The sequence below is a fragment of the Giraffa tippelskirchi genome, chromosome 2 (genome assembly GCF_054371585.1).
Source record: "Giraffa tippelskirchi isolate mGirTip1 chromosome 2, T2T-mGirTip1v1.2.pri, whole genome shotgun sequence".
NCBI classification, from domain to species: Eukaryota; Metazoa; Chordata; class Mammalia; order Artiodactyla; family Giraffidae; genus Giraffa; species Giraffa tippelskirchi.
In genome coordinates, this window is record NC_137276.1 from 120,204,105 (window position 1) to 120,227,340 (window position 23,236).

Genomic DNA, 23,236 nt, shown 5'->3' on the forward strand with positions numbered 1-23,236 from the left:
TAAAAGTAACAAAAGTTGTGTGAGTGTGGTTTCTCAGTCTCAAGATATCTTATTACTGTAAAAGTTTAATGCCTTTTTCATTTAATTACTTATCATGCATGTGGTCAAATTGTCAACATCGTTGGATCATAGAAAAAGCAAGAGAATTTTAGAAAAACAGCTACTTCTGCTTCATTGACTACGCTAAAGCCTTTGAGTGTGTGGATCACAACAAACTCTGGAAAATACTCAAAAGAGATGGGAATACCAGACCACCTTACCTGCCTCCTGAGAGACCTGAATGAAGGTCGAGAAGCAATAGTTAGAACCAGACCTGGAACAACAGACTGGTTCCTAATTGGGAAAGGAGTATGTCAAGTCTGTCAAGTCTGTATATTGTCACGCTGCTTATTTAACTTCTAGACAGAGTACATCATGTGAAATGCTGGGCTGGATGAAGCACAAGCTGAAATCAAGATTGCTGGGAGAAATATCAATAACCTCAGATGTGCAGATGACACCACCCTTATGGCAGAAAGTGAAGAAGAACTAAAGAGCCTCTTGATGAAAGTGAAAGAGGAGAGTGGAAAAGTTGGCTTAAAGCTCAACATTCAGAAAACTAAGATCATGGCATCCGGTCCCATCACTTCATGGCAAATAGATGGGGAAACAATGAAAACAGTGACAAACTTTATTTTTCTGGGCTCTAAAATCACTGCAGATGGTGACTGCAACCGTGAAATTAAAAGACACTTGCTCCTTGGAAGGAAAGTGATGACCAACCTAGACAGCATATTAAAAAGCAGAGACATTACTTTACCAAAAAAGTCCGTCTGGTGAAAGCTATGGTTTTTCCAGTAGTCACATATGGATGTGAGAGTTGGACTATAAAGAAAGCTGAGTGCCAAAGAATTGATGCTTTTGAACTGTGGTGTTGAAGAAGACTCTTGAGAGTCCCTTGGACTGCAAGGAGATCCAACCAATCCACGCTAAAGGAAATCAGTCCTGAATATTCATTGGAAGGACTGATCCTGGAGCTGAAACTCCAATACTTTGGCCACTTGATGCAAAGAACCGACTCATTGGAAAAGACCTTGATGCTGGGAAAGATTGAAGGTGGGAGGAGAAGGGGACAACAGAGGATGAGATAGTTGGATGGCATCACCGACGCGATGGATGTGAGTTTGAGTAGGCTCCAGGAGTTGATGATGGACAGGGAAGCCTGGTGTGCTGCAGTCCATGGGGTCGCAAAAAGTCGGACACGACTGAGCGATTGAATTGAACTGAAGCCTTCTACCCGGGTCCTCCTCTGTTTGATTGACAGGATTGTATCTCCTGACTGACAGTGTATTTTGATTTCAGTGAAACATTTCACAAAGTTCATGACATTCTTGAATGTGAGGTGGGTAATAGAAAGGGTTGTAACTGAAAAGTGTTACCCATGGGTTTCTGTCTTTGGTTAGAGTCTTATATTCTTTTTTGTCTTCATTTTTACAAAACTACACAGGAGAGATAGTTAATATGTTGGATTATTTGATGTTTAATATATATGAATGTAAAGCTCTACATTTATAATAATGATATAATGTATTAAACTCCTACCTCAAACATTAGTTATACAAATATAGGATAGAGAGGCCTGATTTGAAAGCTCTTGATGAGAATTCCTGAGAAATAAACAAGTAGATTTTCTCTTGGTGTCAGTGTTAGTACTTCTTTTTTGATGAATGAGTTGGTCATGGCTTTCTAGAATCTTAAGTGTATTTATTTACTTGGAATAATTGTCTCAAGAATTTTTCCTATGAAAATATTTAAAAGGATACTAATAATTTTAAAATATATTTTTAGCTATTTTCTTTGGAATAGTAAATAATAAAAACATAAGAATAGAGAAACGATTAAATTGTGTTATCTACATGTCAAGATTTAATTAGTTACTATGATTCTGTGGCTGTATAGAAAAATGTTTGAAGAATGTTAAAAGAAATAGAACAGAAATTATATATCTGTTTCTATTGTAATGAAATTCTATTTAGATGTTAATGAGACTTGAAAGGACTTTTAAAACTATTGAAAACTGTTTTTTAGGGTAATGTAATAATATATGTATGCTCAGTCACTCAGTTGTGTTCGACTCTTTGCAACCTTGTGGAATATGTCCTCCAGGCTCCTAGGAGTCCATGGGATTTTCCAGCCAAGAATTCTGGAGTGGGTTGCCATTTCCTATTACAGGGAATGTAATAATTAAATAGTGAAATTTAAACATTTTAATTTTATGATCAGAAAGTGATATAGTTTATTTCATTGCAGCCTTAATAGCAAGCAGCAGTCTTTCCCATGAAAAGGAGAAAAAGTGAAATGTAATATTAGGCTATATTAATAGAGGTGTGATGTTCAGACCATTGAACCCACACAAGTCATCACATGTGGAATATGGTTTTCAGTTTTAGGTGTTTTGCTTTTGTTTTTCTTGTAGTGTAATTGGTTTACAATGTTGTGATAGTTTCCGGTGTACAGGTGTTGTAATATTAAGAAAAGAATCCGTAAATGAATTATGGAGGAGATCTTGGAATTCACATGAGGATGTAGGTGGGAATGTTTACCCTGTTAATGGGTTTTAGAAGGTGGGGACAGGAAGAGGAGAAAGGGAAAGTAATAACATATGGGGCCTTCAAATATTTAAATATCAGCTGGAAAAGGGAATAGTTGTTTCTTTATAGCTGCAGAGGGCAGTACTAAAATCAGTGGGTGGAAATGACAGCAACAGGCTGTGGAGGTCCAGGGTGGACCAGTAACTAACATCCAGTGGGTCTGACAACAGGATACAGGGACTTATTGGGTGACTGGCCAGAGGGCGAAGAAACCAAGGCATAGGTCACCAAGACAAGGAGCCAGTTTCTAGTTCCTTACAGAAGGTCACAGTATAAAGAAACAGTTACTAGAAGAGTTAAGAGACTAGACAGGATCATCAGAAATACATAATGCAGGGAATTCTCTGGTGGCCCAGTGGTTAGGACTTCACGCTTTCACTTCTGACGGCCCAGATTCAATCCCTGGTTGGGGAGCTAAGATCCCACAAGGTGCAAGGAAAAAAAAAAAATCATGATGTAGAACCAGTTATTAACTGACCTTGGATACCACATACCAGATGATCTCGGATCCTGTGGGCACAACATACAGATGGGAATGAAAAGAATTGTTTCTAGAGATCAGTTGTTACTAGAGATCAAGTAGAATTGAGCAGGTGAAGGAACTTTAAACTTTTATAAATTAATTATACATATTAAAGGAAAATGAGGATGGCTTCCTAATGTCTCCTTTTCTCACTTCTGCCATTTATGCCACTTGGTTTCCTGCTCACCAGTTGACTACTGCCCCTTTCTTCTTATCCAGACATTCGTGCTGTGAGCGTGATCTGTAAGGTGATCTCCTTAGGCCAAGCCCCATCAAGAACTTCAGACTGATTGTGAGGCTTAGTTGTGAGCGTCTGGGTTTGGATAGCCCCCATGCACTCTAGTTCAAGGAACCAAGATTCGGACTTCTACTTTAACTTCTTGTAGGAATGGTGGTCTATAGTGACCTTACTAGTTTTTCTCCTCAGGGACTAGAACTTCGTATCAGGGCCCTACTTACTGACTAGACCTCTTAGCTGCATGACTCCACGCGTGTCTGAGCTTGCTAAACCATGGCTTCCCCACACCTGCCCTCATCTTCCTATTGACTTGATCTTCAAATTATCTGAACTGTTTTGATTCTTCCCACCAATTTGAGGCTCTGGGCTGATTTCCCTCTTGCTTTTCAACCCTACCAGGCAAGTTTAGATCCAGATGTTGGCCCCTTCCTAACTGCCCTGTCCGCCCATATTTATCTTTCTTACTTTGTTTTTGTTGTTGCCCTTTGATAATCAAACCATCAAAATTCAGCCTCCCCTCCCCTGCACCTTTTTTTTTTCTTGCAGTATTCACCTTATTGCAGTGTTCTGGAATCAAACACAACATCTCAAGAGGTTTGCCTCCATTTTTTTTAATCATTTATTTATTGTTTTTATTAAATTGAACTATAGTTGTTGTAGTGTTAATTTCTGCAGTACAGCAAAGTGGCTCAGTTATACACACACACATATATATACACGCATTCTTTTAAAAATTTTTTTTCCATTATGGTTTATCATAGGATATTGACTATAGCTCTTTGTGCTATACCAGTAGGACCTTGTTGTTTATCCATTCTGTATATAAAAACTTACATCTACTAACCCAAGGATTCCACTCCATGCCTCCCCCTTGGCCACCACCAACTTGTTCTCTGTGTCTGTGATTCTGTTTCATAGATAAGTTCATTTATGTCATATTTTAGATTCCACATATAAGTGATATCATATGGTGTTTATCTTCCTCTTTCTGACTGAATTCACTTAGTATGATAATCTCTTGTTATGATAATCTTATGGATAATCATCCATGTTGCTGCAAATGGCATTATTTCCTTCTTTTGGATTAAGTAGTATTCCATTGTATATATGTACCACATCTTCTTTATCCATTCATCTGTCAATGGACATTTAGGTTTCCATGTCTTGGCTATTTTGAATAGTGCTGCTGTGAACATAGGGATGCACGTAACTTTTTGACATATAGGTGTGTTTGGATGTATGTCCCAGAGTGGGATTGCTGGATCATATGATAATCCTGTTTTTAGTTCTCTGAGGAACTTCCATACTGTTTTCCACAGTGACTGCACCAACTTACATTCCCACCAACAGTGTAGGAGGGTTCCCTTTTTTCCACACCCTCTCCAGCATTATTATTTGTAGACTTTTTAATGATGGTCATTCTAACAGATGTGAGGTGGTACCTCATTGTAATTTTGATTTGCTTTTCTCTAATAATTAGTGATGTTGAGCATCTTTTCATGTGCTTACTGGCCGTCTGTATTTCTTTGAAGAAATGCTCTTCAGGTCTTCTGCCCAGTTTTTGATTGGGTGGTTTGTTTTTGTTCTTGTTGTTGAGTTCTATGAGCTGTTTGTGTACTTTGGAAATTAAGCCCTTGTTGGTCACATCATTTGCAAATATTTTCTCGCGTTCCTGAGGTTGTCTTTTTGTTTTGTTTATGATTTCCTTTGCTGTGCAAAAGCTTGTAAATTTGGTTAGGTTCTATTTGTTTATTTTTGCTTTATTTCTAATGCCTTGGGAGACTGAAAGAAAACATTGGTACAGTTTATGTCAGAGAATGTTTTGCCTATGATCTCTTGTAGGATTTTTGTGGTGTCATATCTTATATTTAAGTCTTTAAGCCATTTTGTATTTATTTTTGTACATGATGAGAGTGTGTGTTCTAACTTCATTGATTCATATGCGGCTGTCCAACTTTCCCAACACCACATGCAGAGTCAGGAGAAAAAGCCAGAAAGAATAAAGGAAAACCAGGTTTTCCTCTGATTCTTTCTTAGAGGTTTCTTCCCTTTCTCTTTTTTTTTTTTTTTTATTTTATTTTCCCTTTCTCTTTTAAATATTTTATTTCCCCAGAGTTCTGTCCGTGATCTCTTTTTCTTTTCACCTAGTACACTTCTGATCTCATTCACTGTTATACTGAGGTGATGACTCCCAAATACACATTTCTAGTGAAAACATGTCCTTTGAACTAGAGACCTACATCCATCATGACATTGGATAGACACCTCAAACAAGTTGTTTTCCCTCCCAAACTTAAATCTCCTCTTGTATTACTCATGTTGGTGTTTGGTGCCACCATTTACCGCAGACACAATCTTGTCTTCCTAGTCTTCAATTTTACTATTTCTGTCCATTTAATCTCCATACCCTTTTCTAGCTTTCTAGCTTTTTTTTTTTTAACTTTCTCTAAAATCCATACCCTTCTCTCAAGTTTAACTTACTGTACTTATACTGTGAAGCAGGAATCATACATGCAAGGTTTACTGTTTGTCATGTGGGGTCCAGCGTTTTAGCCAGCATTTGGTTAGTGCTTAGTATGTGTCAAATGAATGGATGGAGGCCAGTGTCTTGGTTCATTCTTTGCTTGTTTTCACCTGAATTACAGCACTATTTCCCTAACTGGCCACTCTGCTTTTTACTTCCTTTCAGTGTGTTGTCTATACCACCACTGTGTGACATGTCTAAAATATGACTTTTAAAAACCTGTAAATAATTTAATGTGTATTTCTGAAAGATAAGATCTTTTAAAAAGTCATAACCACTATGCTATTATCATAGCTAAAAATTTCACAGTTATTCTTTGACTTTTTAAATTTTACTTTTTTTGGCCTCACTGTGCAGCATTCAGGATCTTTAGTTCCTTGACCGGAGATTGAAGCTGTGCCCCCTTCAGTGAAAGTGTGGAATCCTAACCACTGGTCCAGGGAATTCCCCTTTCCACTTTTTCCCCCAGATAAGTTGATTTTATAATAGCCTTACTGGAGACAATTATTCTTGAATATCATCAGCTACCTAGTCAGCATGCAAATGTTCAATTTTCTCTTGATTTATTTTGAAAATTATTTACAGTTTTCAAGAGTTCAGATTCCAAATAATGTTCATACATTGCAATTAGTTGACATTCCTTACATTTCCTTTAATCTTTTTTTTTTCTCTTCCATCTGTTTCTTTTTTATCTGTTGAAGAAACTGACTTGTTGAAGTGGGAGTTGGATTTAGTGATCATTCCTCGAGAGATGATGCTTTTCTCTTGGGCTCCCTATTAGGATTCTAAATTTGTCAGTATATGTGCTCCTTCCTGCATCTGTGGGTTTGTGTGTTTCTACTTCCTGGGCAGAGAATGATGCCTGTGTTCCATGCTTCTTTTCCCTTTTCTCCGTCACCTTGATCCCCGTCTCTTTTCCTTCCCTTCCCATCCTTAGTAAAAGTACACAGTCATGTGATGTGAACTAACTGAGTTAAGCAGGATTTTTTTTAATCCATTAAATTATCAAAACAGAGAGTAAAGTAAAATCACATTCTGAGAGTTTGGTACATAAACCCTTAGGTTCTTCTCTTCACCAAAATAGGAAGGCTAAATTGGGTAGAAGTGTTGACCTAATGAGTATCTGCATACAGTTAAAAAAAATTTTTTTTTAAGAATATTACTAAGTTCTTGTCAATGTCGTGTTTTTTCCCCTAGATCTCATATTTTGGATTCTGACTATGTTATAATGAACAGCACTTTGACGTCAGATGTCATTGGTCGGAGAGTTGAAGTTAACGGGGAACATGCAACAGTGCGTTTTTCTGGCATTGTGCCTCCTGTGGCAGGTAATTTATGATTTTGTGTGTGCGTGTTTATTTTGTACTTGTTTCTGGTAGGTGTCTCAGTAGAGGTCTATGATACCAATTTGAGGATGCTAACAATCAAGTTATATATGCTCTGATACAGTCTTACTTCAGGGACAATATCCTGTGGTATCCATGACTATTTGATTATACACCTATCTAATTATTTAATGTTACTATTTTATATTAAGTCAGTCTTGAAATATCTTCAAAAAAAATAAAATATCTTCATTGTAAACTTTAAACCATAACAAAACTTGAATTCCCATAATCCTAAGCTCAAAAATGCAGTAGTATTTTTGAAATTTCTATTATCATTAATCCATGTGTATGTGTAATTCAAATTGATCTGAATACAATTTTGTGTTACCATTTTTCACTTATGATTTGGTATATATCTATGTTTCTATAGCATTATTTTACTTGTATTTCCTTTTTTATTGAGATATAATTAACATGTTAGTTTCAGGTATATAATATAATGATTCAGTATTTGTATATGTTGCCTCTTGACCACCTATAGGTCCTCTTTGCAAATATTTTCTCCCAGTCTGTGTGTTGACATTTATTTTGTTTATTGCTTCCTTTGCTGTACAAAAGCTTTTGAGTTTAAGTAGGTCCCGTTTGTTTATTTTTGTTTTTATTCCCATTATTCTGGGAGACAGATTGAGAAAAGATATTGCTGCAGTTTATGTCGGAGAGTGTTCTGCTTATGTTTTCCTCTAGGAATTTTATAGTACCCGGTCTCACATTTAGATCTTTAATGCATTTTGACTTTATTTTTGTGTATGATGTTAAAGAATGATCTAGTTTCTTTTTTTTTACATATAGCTGTCCATTTTTCCCAGCACCATTTGTTGAAGAGACTGTCTTTCCAACATTGCATGTTCTTGCCTCCTTTGTTATAGATTAATTGACCGTAGGTCCATGGGTTTATTTCTGGACTGTCTATCCTGTTCCATTGATCTATATTTCTGTTTTTGTGCCAGTACCATACTGTTTTGATGACTGTAGCTTTGTAGCATAGTCTGAAATCAGGGAGCCTGGTTCCTCCAGTTCTGTTTTTCTTTCTCAAGATTGCTTTTGCTGTTTGGGATCTTTTGTGTCTCCATACAAATTTTGAGATTATTTTCTAGTTCTGTGAAAAATGCCATTGGTAATTTGGTAGGGCTTGCATTGAATCTGTAGATTGCCTTGGGTAATATAGTCATTTTGACAATATTGAATCTTCCAATCCATGAACATGGTTTCCATCGGTTGTGTCTTCTTCGATTTCTTTCATCAGCATCTTACAGTTTTCAGAGTATAGATCTTTTGTCTCCTTAGGTTTATTCCTTGGTATTTTATTCTTTGTGATAAGACGGTAAGTGAAATTGTTTCTTGAATTTCTCTTCTGATCTGTCATTGTTAGTGTATAGAAATGGATTGACTTGTATTTGGCTTGTGACAGCTTAGGTTCCTGACCAGGGACTGAACCCTAGCCATGGCAGTGAAAGCCCAAAGTCCTAACCATAAGGCCACCAGAGCACTCCTTTACTTATATTTCTTAATGGTTGCATTTAGTATAGTACATAGTTTGTTTAATCATTCCTTCTTTTTAGACATTAATTTCTAGTTTTCTTACTTTTGTCAATGACAGTAGTATAGTAGACTTATTTATATGTCTTAGTCAATCAATCAACAAATATTTAAGTGCCTTATATATATTAGTAATTGGCTTAAATCTGAAGGTATTCAGTGGTAAATTTACACCAGAGGGTCTCAAAATATGGTCACTGAGGAGTATCAACATCACTTGGTTACTTGTTAGCCCCACCCCAGAACTACTGAATTAGAAACTCTGGAGATGGGACCCAGCCATCTGTGTTTTAAAAAGCTCTCCTGGGCATTTTATTAGGTTCATTAAGGTTGAGAACCACTGAACCCAGAATCAGCGAGGCAGATGGGGCTGAGCTGCTTTAGCAATCAGCCCAGGTTGCTCTAGAAGCCCTGCCCAGATCCTCTGCGGGAGTTCCCGGCCATACGACCACCTGGGGAACCAGGTGTTGAGTGTTGGAATCTGAGCTCACAGTTCTGCTTGCTGCAGCCCTAAAGCAGATAAAACAAATAAAGCCCTAAAACAGCAGAGCCCAGAAATCAGTAGCATAGAGCAGCAGATCAAATTCCCACTGCATGGTTCAATCCTTCCACTGAACTGACACCTCCCTTCACACCTCCAAATATGCCCTGACTCTGTGTTTCTTTCACATTTTACTCAGCACAGGGAGGGCTTCCCGGTGGCTTAGATGGTAAAGAATCTGCTTGCAATACGGGAGACCTGGGTTTGATCCCTGGGTTGGAAAGATCTCCTGGCATAGGAAATGGCAACCCACTCCAGTATGCTTGCCTGGAGAATTCTGTGGACCAGAGGAGCCTGGGGGGCTGCAGTCCATGGGGTCCCAAAGAGTAGGACATGACTGAGCAACTAACATTTTCACTTCAGGGGTTAAGAGTCAGAATAATTCCTCATGAATTCCTAACCAGGTGAGCCCAGGTCTACTTAACCTTTCTGTGCCTCAGTGTCCTCATCCAGAAAACAGGGATGTTGCTGTCGACATCACTGGATGAGAGATCATTCCGTCATTCAACAAACGAACTGAGCACCTAATAAGCACTCAGAGGGCTAGGTGTGGCTGTTCCAGGTGCTCAGCAAACACCAGTAACTGGTCTAAGTGCTTTTAAGCTTTTAACTCATTGCTTCGGTCCGTCTCCTGCTAAAGACACAGAATCTGAACATTTAACGAATGATGGCTCCAAAATTTAGAGGAAGAGCCAAGAGGCACCCAGACCCATGGAAGGAGAGCGACAGAGCTGAGGGGTCTCCTTCCTCAGTCCACCCATATCCTCCCTGCCTGCTCAGTCAGGCCACTTTCTCTGGGGAACTGATTTTGTTCTGCTTGCCATTGAAACAGGAGCTGAGGGAGTTCAGTTGTCTGCAGCTGGTAGATGGAGACTTCTTTGCCTTCTTTCCTTGAGAGAGTCCAGCCTCAGTATTGAGGACGGATGAGGAGGAGGAAGGGCGGGGGGAAACGAGACTGCCCAGGAGCCAGGGACGTGGTCTCTCCTCAACTCTGGAACCCAGAAGAGTAACGAGGCCCCTGGAAGACCCCCATGTGCAGCATGGGTAGTGGCCCTATAACCCTGTGTGAGGGCCTGGAGGCCCTAATTCCTCTAGCCCCTCATGCCAGGGGACTTGGAGTGACGCCCTTAACCCCTCCCTTCACCTCAGTGTGAACAGCCAGCTGTACCCTTCTCTCAAGCTAAGAGTGAGCTCCCTGACCACCCACTTGGGGAGGAATTCATCCCAGCCCCTCTGTGCACTCCCCAGGGTGGTCCTGATGCTCAGAGGGCCACCTAGCAGGCAGCCTTTATTAAACTGTGAAACTCCACAAACCCACTTCACCTCAAGAAAGCAGGGGCTGACACCTTGGACATCTCATAGATACTGCAAAGTAGAATACGTGGGCCTTGTGGGGAGTGTCGGATCTTGTGGGACATTCTGGAAGCCTTGCTGCTGTGTTTTCTTTCTCTTTTCTTAGTATTTATTAACATAATATGTGACCATGGTAACAATATAGAACAGAAAGCCTTATGATGAGAGCAGCTGTGTCCAGCTGTGGGTGTTTCTTGACTCATTGTCTGGTGTGTTTTCTTGGTTAACCCTGCTCAGTTTGAGATCACAGTGTTTCTTCAGTGATGAGACGTTTTCTTCTAGGATACCTTTGATAATTTAACCTTTGCATATTACCTGCTTCCCCCCCACCCCCGATGATCCTTTGGTTAGATATTGGATTTCCTGGATTGATTCTCTGTTTTTCTTCCTTACCATTTATTTGTTGAAAAAATTGTCTTGTAAAATTTCCCATATTCTGAATTTTTTAGATTGCATCCCCATGAAGTCATTAATATTTAGTTTTTCTGTCCCCTACATTCCCTGTAGGTTAGTAGTTACATATAGGCTTGATCAGATTCAGGTTTGATATTTTATTTTTTGTACAGATACTTTATGTTGTTGTTTAGTTGCTAAGTCATGTCCGACTCTTTGTGACCCCATGGAGCCCAAGAAAATAAAATCTCTATCACTGTTTCCACTTTTTCTTTGTCTCTTTGTCGTGAAGTGATGGGACTAGATGCCATGATCTTAAATTTTTGAATGTTGAGTTTTAAGCCAGCTTTGTTACTCTCCTCTTTCACCCTCATCAAAGCTCTTTAGTTTATCCTCACTTTCTGCCTTTAGAGTGGTATCATCTGCATATCTGAGGTTCTTGATGTTTCTCCCGATAACATTGTGATTCCAGCTTGTGATTCATCCAGCCTGACATTTTGCATGGTGTACTCTGTAAACAAAATAACAATATATACAGCCTTGCTGTACTCCTTTCCCAATTTTGAACCAGTCAGTTGTTTCATGTCCAATTCTAACTGTTGCTCTTTGACTTGTATACAGGTTTCTCAGGAGACAGGTAAAGTGGTCTGGTATTCTCGTTTCTTTAAGAATTTTCCACAGTTAGTTGTGATCCACACAGTCAAAGGCTTTAGCGTAGGCAATGAAGCAGAAGTAGATGTTTTTCTGGAACTCTCTTGCTTTCTCTCTAATCCAACGAATGTTGACAATTTGATCTCTGGTTCCTCTGCCTTTTCTAAATCCAGCTTGAACTTCTGGAAGTTCTTGGTTCACATACTGCTGAAGCCATGTGAAATGAGCTCAGTTGTTCGGTAGTTCCAGCATTCTTTGGCACTGCTCTTCTTTGGGATTGGAATGAAAGCTGACTTTTTCCAGTCCTGTGGCCACTGCCGAACTTTCCAAATTTGCTAACATTTTGAGTGCAGCACTTTTAACAGCATCATCCTTTAGGATTTTAAATAGCTTAACTGGAATTCCATCACCTCCACTAGCTTTGATCATAGTGATGCTTCATAGTGATGTTTCCTAAGGCCCACTTGACTTCACACTCCAGAATGTCCAGGCTCTAGGTGAGTGACCCCACCATTGTGGTTATCTGAGTCATTAAGACCTTTTTTGTATAGTTCTTCTGTGTATTCTTGCCATCTCTTCTTAATCTCTTCTGCTTTTATTAGGTCCTCACCATTTCTGTCCTTTATCTTGCCCATCCTTTCAAGAAATGTTCCCTTGATGCTTCACTGTGCTTCTCTAAAACATAAACACATTCTCTTAAAACAGTATGTATACTTTAAACTTTAATTTCAATTCATTTTGTCATATTGGTGAATAGAGTTCTTTTAAATGAGTAAGTCAGGTTACTGAAAACTGTGTTCTTATTAACTTCTTGGTTTACAGTCCTTGAAGATACAAGGTGGAGTAGGTACATTCTTTAATATGGATAATCATATAGTCCTTCAAAATTATATATAATATGATCTTTCAGGGCTTCCCTGGTGGCTCAGTTGGTAAGGAATCCGCCTGAGATGCAGGAGACCTGGGTTTGATCCCTGGGTTGGGAAGATCCCCTGGAGGAGGGCATGGCAACCCACTCCAGTATTCTTGCCTGGAGAATCCCCATGGACAGAGGAGCCTAGTAGGCTGCAGTCCATGGCGTTGCAAAGAGTCGGACACAGCTGAGCCACTAAGCACACACACATGATCTTTCAACATTATAGGTCTTTTAATCTGCTGTTTATGCCATCAGAATTCTACCCTAGCTTTTTTCTTTTGTAAAAAAAATTATTTTATATTGAAATATAGTTAATTTACATTATTTTGTTAATTTCAGGTGTGTGGCAAAGTCATTCAGTTATTCATATACATATATCAATTCTTTTTCAGATTCTTTCCCCATATAGGTTATTACAGACTATTGAGTAAGAGTTCCCTGTGCTCTACAGTCCGTCCTTGTTGACTGTTTATTTTATATGTAATTGTGTGCATATGTTAATCGCAACCTCCTAATTTATCCCTCCCCACCCACCTTTCCCCTTGGGTAAAACCATAAGTTGGTTTTCTAAGTCTGTGAGTTTGTTTCTGTTTTGTTAATAAGTTTATTCCTATCATTTTTTGTTTATTATTTCTTTGTAAAAAATTTTAAATTGGACGATAATTGCCTTACAGTGTTGTGTTGGTTTCTATGTACAATAGTGCAAATCAACCGTAAGTATGTATTTATCCTCTTTTTCTGGAGCCTCCCTCCCACCCCCTCGTATCATTTTTTAGATTCCATATATATGCGATATATGATATTTCTTTCTCTGACTTAAATTTATTTAGTATGATAAGATCTATCCATGTTGCTGTAAATGGCAGTATTTCATTGTTTTTTATGGCTAAGGAATAGTCCATTTATATATGTTCCATATTTTCTTTACCCATTCCTCTGTTGGTGGACATTTAGGTTGTTTCCATGTCTTAGCTGTTGTAAATAGTCCTGCAGTGAATATTTGCATGCATGTATTTTTTTAAACAATTTTTCTGAATTAAAAATTTTTAATTTTATTTATTTATTTTTGGCTGTGCTGGGTTTTCATTGCTGTGCATGAGCTTTCTCTAGTTGCAGCAAGTGGAGGCTGCTCTCTAGCTGTGGTGTGAGGCTTCTCATTGCAGTGGCTTCTCTTGTTGCAGAGCATGGGCTCTAGGGCCCGAGAGCTGAGTAGCTGTGGTGCACGGGCTTAGTTGCCCTTTGGTATGTGAAATCTTCCCGGACCAGGGATCTAATCCTTGTCCCCTGCATTGTCAGGCAGATTCTTAAGCACCGGACCACCAGGAAAGTCCTCATGTATCTTTTTGAATTATGGTTTTCTTGGGATATATGCCCGGGAGTGAGATTGCTGGATCATATGGTAAAGCTCTTTTTAGATCTTTTTAAAAAAAATTTTTGTTTCTGGCTGCCTCACGGGGCTTGCAGGATCTTAGTTCCCCAACCAGGGATTGAACATGGGCCCCAGCAGTGAAAGTGCCCAGTCCTAACCACTTGATCACAAGGGAATTCTCTATTTTTATTTTTTCAAGGAAACTCCATACTGTTCTATAGTGGCTGTACCAATTTACATTCCCATCAACAGTGTAGGAGGGTTCCCTTTTCTTTACAACCTCTCCAGCATTTGTTTGTAGACTTTTATTTGATGATGGTCATTCTGACCACTGTGAGGTGATATATCATCGTAGTTTTGATTTGCATTTCTCTAATAATTAGCAGTGTCAAGCATCTTCTCACGTGTCTGTTGGCTTTCTGTCTGTCATCTTTGGAGAAGTATCTATTTAGATCTTCTCTCCATTTTTCAGTTGGATTGTTTAGGGTTTTTTTGTTATTGAGTTGTATGAGCTATTTGTATATTTTGGAAATTAAGCCCTTGTCAATTGTATTGTTTGCAGATAGCTGTGTGGATTTATTTCTGGGCTTTCTATCCTTTTCCATTGATCTGTGTTTGTGTTTTTCTGCCAGTACCATATTGTTTTATTATAGCTTTATAGTATAGTCCGAAGTCAGGGAATCGGATTACTCCAGCTCTATTTTTTTTTTTTTGACTCTTCAGGGTCTGTTGTGTTTCCGTACAAATCTTAACAGTTTAAAGACCAGAGCTGTGTTAATACATCTTCTGTTACCCAAACATTATTGACTGGTGATGTTTCAATATTCATTTGCATAACAAATTACTGGCCACAGCCGTTAGTTTCTGCAAAAACCCCTGGTCAGTAATGTGTGAAGATTTTTTTGTTCTAGATCTGCAAAAAATGCCATTAGTAATTTAATAGGGATTGCATTGAATCTGTGGATTACTTTGGATAGTATACTCATTTTGACAATATTGATTCTTCCAGTCCAGGAAAGGTCTAACCACTAGACCACCATGGTGTATGTTCCCATCTGTTTGTGTCATCTTTGATTTCTTTCATCAGTCTCTTAACAGTTTTCAGAGTACAGGTCTTCTGCCTCCTTAGGTAGGTTTATTCCAAGGTATTTTGTTCTTTTTGATGCAATGATAAATGAGACTGTTCCCTTAATTTCTCTTTCTGACCTTTCATTGTTAGTGTATAGAGATGCAATAGATTTCTGTATGTCATTTTGTATCCTGCAACTTTACCAAATTCATTGATGAGCTCTAGTAGTTTTCTGGTAGCATCATGAGAATTTTCTTTGCATGGTATCGTCATCTGCAAACAGTGATAGTTGTACATCTTCTTTTCCAATTTGGATTCCTTTTGTTTCTTCTTCTCTGATTGCTATGGCTAGGACTTCCAAAACTGTGTTGAATAAAAGTGGTGAGAGTGGACATCCTTGTCTTGTTCCTGATCTTAGAGGAAATGCTTTCCGCTTTTCACCATTGAATATGTTGTTATCTGTGGGTTTTCCATATGTGGGCTTTACTATGTTGAGGTATGTTCCCTCTATTCACACTTTCTAGAGAGTTGTTCTCAGAAATAGATGTTGAATTTTGTCATAAGCTTTTTTTTGCATCTGTTGGGATGATAATATAGTTTTTATTCTTCACTTTGTTATGTATCACAGTGGTTGACTAGGGGATATTGAAAAAGTTCTATCCCTGGAATAATTCCTGCTTGATCATGGTATATGATCCTTTTAATATATTGTTAGATTTGGTTTGGTGGTATTTTGTTGAGGATTTTGCATCTATGTTCATCAGTGATACTGACCTGGTATTTTCTTTTTGTGTGTGTGATATCCTTGGTTTTGGTATCAGAGTGATGGTGGCCTCATAGGATGACTTTGGGAGTGTTCCTTCCCTTGCAATTTTTGGGAAGAGTTTCAAAAGGAAAGATGTTAACTCTTCTCTAAATGTTTGCCAGAATTCACCTGTGAAGCCATTTGGTCCTGGACTTTTTGTTTTGGGGGAGTTTTTTTAATTCATGGTTTCCGTTTTAGTACTTGTGACTGATCTGTTCCTGTTTTCTATATCTTTGTGGTTCAGTCTTGGGAGATTTTTTTGTCCCTTTTTTAAAAAATTTGTTAATTTATTTGGCTGAACTGGGTCTTCATTGCTGCCTGTGGGTTTTCTCTGGTTGCAGAGAGCGAGAGCTACTCTTCGTTGTGATGCATGAGCTTCTCATTGCAGTGGCTTCTCTTATTGTGGAACACAGGCTCTGGGGCACGTGGGTTTTAGTAGTTGCGGCACATGGGCTCAGTATTTGTGGTTTGTTGGCTCAGTAGTTGTGGTGCATGGGCTTAGTTGTTCCACAGCATGTGAGATCTTCCTTGACCAGGAAGTGATCCCATGTCCCCTGCATTGGCAGGTGGATTCTTAACCACTAGACCACCAGAGAAGCCCTAGGTATTTTTTGGTTTCTTTGACATCTTCAGTGATCCATTGGTTGTTAAGTAGCATGTTGTTCAGGCTCCATATTTTTGTGTTTGTTACAGATTTTATAATTCTTCCTTGTAATTGAAAATTAGATTAGAATCTGCAGGCATTGTGGTCAGAAAAGATACTTGATACTATTTCAATTTTGTTAAATTTACCAAGGCTCGCTTTGTGACCCAGCATATGATTTATCCTAGTGAATATTCCATGTGCACTTGAAAAAAATGTGCATTCTGCTGCTTTAGGATGGAATGCTCTGTAAATACCAATTAAGTTAATCTGGTCTGTGTCACTTAAGGCCTGTGTTTCCTTGTTGATTTTATGTCTGAATGATCTGTCGATTGATGTAAGTGGAGTGCTAAAATCACCCACTATTATTGTGTTGCTGTCAATTTCTCCTTTTCTGTCTGTTAACATTTGTTTTCTATATTGAGGTGCTTCTATGCTGTGTTCATATATATTTACAATTGTTACGTCTTCTTGGGTTGATTTCTTGATCATTTTGTAGTGTCCTTCTTTGACTCTTGTAACAGTCTTTGTTTTAAAGACCTTTTTTTTCTGATAAGAATATTGCTACTCCAACTTTCTTTCGAATTTCATTTGCATGAAATACCTTCTTCCATCCTCTCACTTTCAGACTCTTTGTGTCCCTAATCTGAAGTGGGTCTCTTGTAGACAGCATATATATGGGTCTTATTTTTGTATCCATTCAGCCAGTCTATGTCTTTTGGTTGGAGTAGTTAATCCATTTACATTTAAGGTAATTACCAATATGTATGTTCTTCTTGCCATTTTGCTCATTGTTTTGGATGTGCTTTTGTAGGTCTTTTTTTTTTTTCTCTGTTGTTCTCTTATGATTTTATGACTGTCTTTAGTGTTGAGGTTGAATTCCTTTTTCTTTTTTCTATGTGTGTGTTTATATATGTGTGTGTGCATGCTCAGTCATGTCTGACTTGGTGCAGTCCTATGGACTGTAATCTGCCAGGCTCCTCTGTCCATGGGATTTTCCAGGCAAGAATCCTGGAGTAGGTTACCATCTCCTCCTGCAGGGGATCTTCCTGAACTAGGGATCAAACCCAGTTCTCCTGCATCTCTTGCACTGCAGACAGATTCTTTACCACTGAGCCATCAGAGAAGCCCATGCATATATGTACACATATATGTTTATATGTATATGTGTGCATATGTGTACACACATATATGTATATATACAATATATACATAATTTATGTATATATACAAATGTACTATATATTTATAGTGCATTTCTGGTTTGTGGTTACCAGGAGGTTTTGATATAGTAGTTAGAGATCTTTTAATCTACTGTTTGTGTCATCAAAATTTTACACTAGCTTTTTTCTTGACTAATGTTAGATATGAGTCTCTTAGTATCCCGAATGCAGAGTTCCAAAGAATAGCGAGGAGAGATAAGAAAGCCTTCCTTAGTGATCAGTGCAAAGAAATAGAGGAAAACAACAGAATGGGAAAGACTAGAGATCTCCTCAAGAAAATTAGAGACACAAGGGAACATTTCATGCAAAGATGGGCACAATAAAGGACAGAAATGATATGGACCTAACAGAAGCAGAAGATATTAAGAAGAAGTGGCAAGAATACACAGAAGAACTATACAAAAAAGATCTTAATGACCCAGATAAGCACAATGGTGTGATCACTCACCTAGAGCCAGACATCCTGGAATGTGAAGTCAAGTAGGTCTTAGGAAGCTCACTACAAACAAAGCTAGTGGAGATGATGGAATTCCAGTTGAATTATTTCAGATCCTAAAAGATGATGCTGTGAAAGTACTGTGCTCAATATGCCAGCAAATTTGGAAAACTCAGCAGTGGCTACAGGACTGGAAAAGGTCAGTTTTCATTCCAATCCCAAAGACAGGCAATGCCAAAGAATGTTCAAACTACTGCACAATTGCACTCATTTAACAAGCTACCAAAGTAATGCTCAAAATTCTCCAAGCGAGACTTCAACAATACGTGAACCAAGAACTTCCAGATATTCAGCTGGACTTAGAAAAGGCAGAGGAACCAGGATCAAATTGACAGCATCCGTTGGGTCATCGAAAAAGCAAGAGCGTTCCAAAAAAACATCTCCTTCTGCTTTATTGACTATGGCAACACCTTTGACTGTGTGGATCACAGCAAACTGGAAAATTCCTCAAGAGATGGGAATACCAGACCACCTGACCTGCCTCCTGAGAAATCTGTATGCAGGTCAAGAAGCAACAGTTAGGACCAGACATGGGTCAACATGGTTCCAAATTAGGAAAGGAGTACATCAAGCTGTATGTTGTCAACTCTGCTTATTTAACTTCTATGCAGAGTACATCATGAGAAATGCCAGGCTGGATGAAGCACAAGCTGGAATTAAGATTGCTGGGAGAAATATCAATAACCTCAGATATGCAGATGACACTGCTGTTATGGCAGAAAGCAAAGAGGAACTAAAGAGCCTTTTGATGAAAGTGAAAGAGGAGAGTGGAAAAGCTTAAAACTCAGCATTCAAAATACAAAGATCATGGCATCCGGTCCCATCACTTCATGGAAAACAGATGGAGAAACAATGGAAACAGTGACAGACTTTATTTTCTTGGGCTCCATAATCACTGCAGATGGTGACTGCAGCCGTGAAATTAAAAGACGCCTGTTCCTTGGAAGAAAAGCTATGATAAACCTAGAGAGCATATTAAAAAGCAGAGACATTACTTTGCCAACAAAGGTCCATCTAGTCAAGGCTATGGTTTTTCCAGTAGCCATGTATGGATGTGAGAGTTGGACAATAAAGAAAGCTGAGCACTGAAGAATTGATGCTTTTGAACTGTGGTGTTGGAGAAGACTCTTGCGAGTCCCTTGGACTGCAAGGAGATCCAACCAGTCCATCCTAAAGGAGATCAGTCCTGAATATTCATTGGAATAACTGATGTGAAGCTGAAACTCCAATACTTGGGCCACCTGATGTGAAGAACTGACTCATTTTAAAAGACCCTGATGCTGGGAAAGATTGAAGACAGGAGGAGAAGGGGACGACAGAGGATGAGATGGTTGGATGACATCACCGACTCGATGAACGTGAGTTTGAGCAAGCTCTGGGAGTTGGTGATGGACAGGGAAGCCTGGCGTGCTGCAGTCCAGTGGGTTGCAAAGAGTCAGACACTACTGAGTGACTGAACTGACTGACTGACTATTGTTATTACAATGAATTAGGAGAAAGTACTTTTTTAAGTGTTCTTAGAACACTTAATTTTCATCTATAGGAAAATCATAATATGTTGGTTTTTGTTAGAGCATAATACTTTGCAGTCATCAATGTGATGAATATAAAAATCTGTAATTACTGGCCCTCAATGATAGAAAATGTGTTCTTTGACTAAACTATTACCCTTATCAACCATGTGTTGTAGGACGAGTAACAGATAAATAGAATACCTGTTGTTCAGTTTATTATAAGTGACTTCAGTTTGGAATCACTGTCATCTCGCTGTAGAAAGAAGTCTAGCCAAGTTAACATGTCTAGCAAGGGGAGTCTAATGCAGCATTCCTGGAGTCTTGTTAGAAATATGAATTCTCAGGTTGGACATGCAGAGATTCTAATTCATTATTTCAGAGTTAAGTTCTAGGACTCATCACTTAAAACGTGCTCCCTAGATGATTCTGATGTCCCATTTTTAGATTTAAGTTTTTATTCCTTTGGTTGCACCAGGAAGCCACCAGAAAGCAAAATAAAACCATCTGAGCCCTTAGTATAACTGCCTTTACAAAACCAAGCTTTCTCTCCTGGACTTCTGCTGAGACTTGAATTAAGAAATAGCCACTTCTGAAACACCAGTGACTATGTTATAAAGATGCCATCAAGTGTGATGTGTTCTTCATTATCTTAATGCCCTTTATACAAACAAACACTGTGACAAATTACTGTTAGCTCAGGGAACAGGAAAAAACTGAGATGGTTTTACTACTGAACAAGAGGATTGCATCTTTTTCTTTTTGCTGCAAGGAAACTCAAAGCTACTTGACTCCTTGTCTACTACGTTTTCAATTATTCTCTCCTAAAAGAGGTTTTAATGCTTCTTATCCACCCTCCTTCAGCTTTTCTTGTTGTTGTTGTTGTTAGTGATTTTTGATCTTTCAGTATCCAGTTTTCTTTCTTCTGAATTTTTAAAAAATATTATTGAATTATAGTTGATTTACAATGTTGTATTTATTTTCTGCTCTACAGAAAAGTGATTCAGTTTTACATATATATATTCTATTTTTTTCTATTATGGCTTAATTATCACAGGATATTAAACATGGTTCCCCATTCTATATAGTAAGACCTTGTTGTTTATCCATTTTACATATGGTAGTTTGCAACTGCTAATCCCAAACTCCTAATTCTTCCCTACCCACCACCCCCCACACCTGGCAACCACAAGTCTCTTCTCTTCATCTGTGAGTTTTTGCTTGTTAGATATGTTCATTTGTATCGTATTGTAGCTTCCACATATAAGTGATGTCATATGGTATTTGTCTTTCTCTGATTTACTTTGCTTAGTATGATAATCTTTAGATTCATCCATGTTGCTGCAGATGGCATTATTTCATTCTTCGTAATGGCTGAGTAATATTTCATTGTGTACATATACCATCTCTTTCTCCATTCATCTGTTGATGGACATTTAGGTTGCTTCTATGTCTTGGCTATTGTAAATAGTGCTGCTGTAAACATAGGTGTCATGTATCTTTTTTAATTAGGAGTTTTTTTAATTCTTTAATTCTTGTCTGGATATATGTCTAGGAGTGGTATTGCTGGATCATATGTTAGCTCTATTTTTAATTTTTTGAAGAACCTTCATATTGTTTTCCACAGTAGCTGCACCAATTTACATTTCCACCAACAGTGTAGGAGGGTTCCCCTTTCCCCACACCCTCTCCAGTATTTGTTATTTGTAGACTTTTTAATGATTGTCGTTCTGACTGGTGTGAAATGGTACCTCATTGTAGTTTAGATTTGCATTTCTCTAATAATTAGCAATGACATGCACCTTTTTATGTGCCTACTGCCCGTCTGTTATGTCTCCTTTTCTCCATGCTTATAAGTTTCTCTGGAGAAGCAGGATGAAGTTCAAGTTCTTTACCATGTTGCAGCCTCTTTTGACATAGTTGGGTGCAATCTCTTCTTTAGTCAGTTTCTGTTGGCTGTTGTTTTTCTTGGCTTCCAGTCACTAGACTCTTGTCTTTTTCTGTGCTTAGTTGTTTTTCTTTGAGTGCTGGGATACTGGTTGTGAAGAGTTATAATCTGAGCTTTGCAGTGGTGGTGTCTTCTTCCAGAGAGGACTGAAGTGAACTCGGCAGATGCAGAAAGTCCACAGCAATCCCAGATCACCTAAGAAAATCTGGGAATGTGATTGTTTGAAGTTAACCTTCAGTTGCTACAGGGGTTAGTCTATTTAGGTTGGTTCCTTCTTGCTCTTAGGTTGAAAGCATTTCAAGCTGCAGAACAAAACCTAGAGAGTTTCTTGCAACCTCCACCTTCCTTGGGAGGCTATGATTTTCATTATTTATCTCCTACTCCCTCAAGAGTGAAAGTGAAAGTTAGTCACACAGTCTTGTCCAACTCTTTGTGATCATGGACTGTAGCCTGCCTGGCTCCTCTGTGCATGGAATTCTCCAGGCAAGAATACTGGAGTGGTTTGTCATTTCCTTCTCCAGGGAATCTTTCCGACCCAGGGATCGAACCCCGGTCTTCTGCATTGCAGACAGATTCTTTACCAACTGAGCCACCAGGGCAGCCTTAATCCCTCAGAAGCTCTGTCCAAAGCTGAACAAAGCTTTGTTCAGCTTTTTAGCTTTTCAGCCTTTTCTGCCAGAATGAGCAGATGCCCAAGGGAAAAAAGTTGCTCTAAGGCTTCACTTAACTCTGGATTTCTTTATTCTCTCAGATTTTGGCCTTGTAATTCTTCAGTGCCTTTTTAGCTCTCTGGTGGTTTGAAAGATATATATATGTGTGTGTGTGTGTATTTTAAATTGTGGCAGGTTATACATAACTGAACTTAACATTTTCGTCACTTTTAATTGTATAGTTCAGTGATTTTAAGTAGAATAACTTTGTACAGTTATCACCACCATTCATCTCCAGAACCGTCTTTATTTTACGGAAGTGAAACCCTATAGCCATTAAGCAAAACTTCCTGTTCTACCCTCCCCTCAGCTCCTAGCAGACACCATTCTACTTTCTGTTTCTATGAATTTGAGTATTCTAGGTATCTCATATAGGTGGCTCCAGACTTCGTCTCTGCTGTGACTGAACCACACACACAGTTGGGTTTCCAGAGCAGGGGCCCTGGACACCCCACTGAACCTGGAGTGCCGAGTCCTGCCCCTCCGCCACATTCCCCCTCCCACCTTTGTGTGGGGGGAGGCGCTGGGGGGTGGGATGAGGTCCCATCTGGGTGGCCAAGGATGCCTTCCCCATCACAGCCCAGGAAACGGAGCCAGACGTTCTCAGACCCCTCACTCCCCATTGCCTGGGGGGTTGTGGAAGTGGAAACACCCCAAGTTAGAAATCCTGACAGATTCTGTGGTTTGCGGCAGGGGCTCTGGGGTTGGAGGCTGCAGGGGTCCCAGGAAGAGACTGGGGACCCGTCCCATTGACCACCCTGATTCTACA

At 38.9% G+C, this 23,236-nt stretch overlaps 1 protein-coding gene across 7 annotated transcripts in view; it reads left to right on the forward strand.

The window, feature by feature from the left end:
* TBCE (tubulin folding cofactor E) overlaps positions 1–23,236 on the forward strand; it is an 87,512-nt gene that overhangs the window by 16,280 nt on the left and 47,996 nt on the right. For 6 of the 7 annotated variants that reach the window (XM_081570437.1, XM_081570438.1, XM_081570436.1 and 3 more), the window contains one exon: positions 7,113–7,243. In XM_081570437.1, the coding sequence (XP_081426563.1) occupies positions 7,144–7,243 (100 nt within the window). In that variant the 5' untranslated portion in view covers positions 7,113–7,143. Of the gene's footprint in view, positions 1–443; positions 1,382–3,937; positions 3,986–7,112; positions 7,244–23,236 lie in introns of those variants that run through there. The other variant, XM_081570431.1, reaches the window with a different exon arrangement.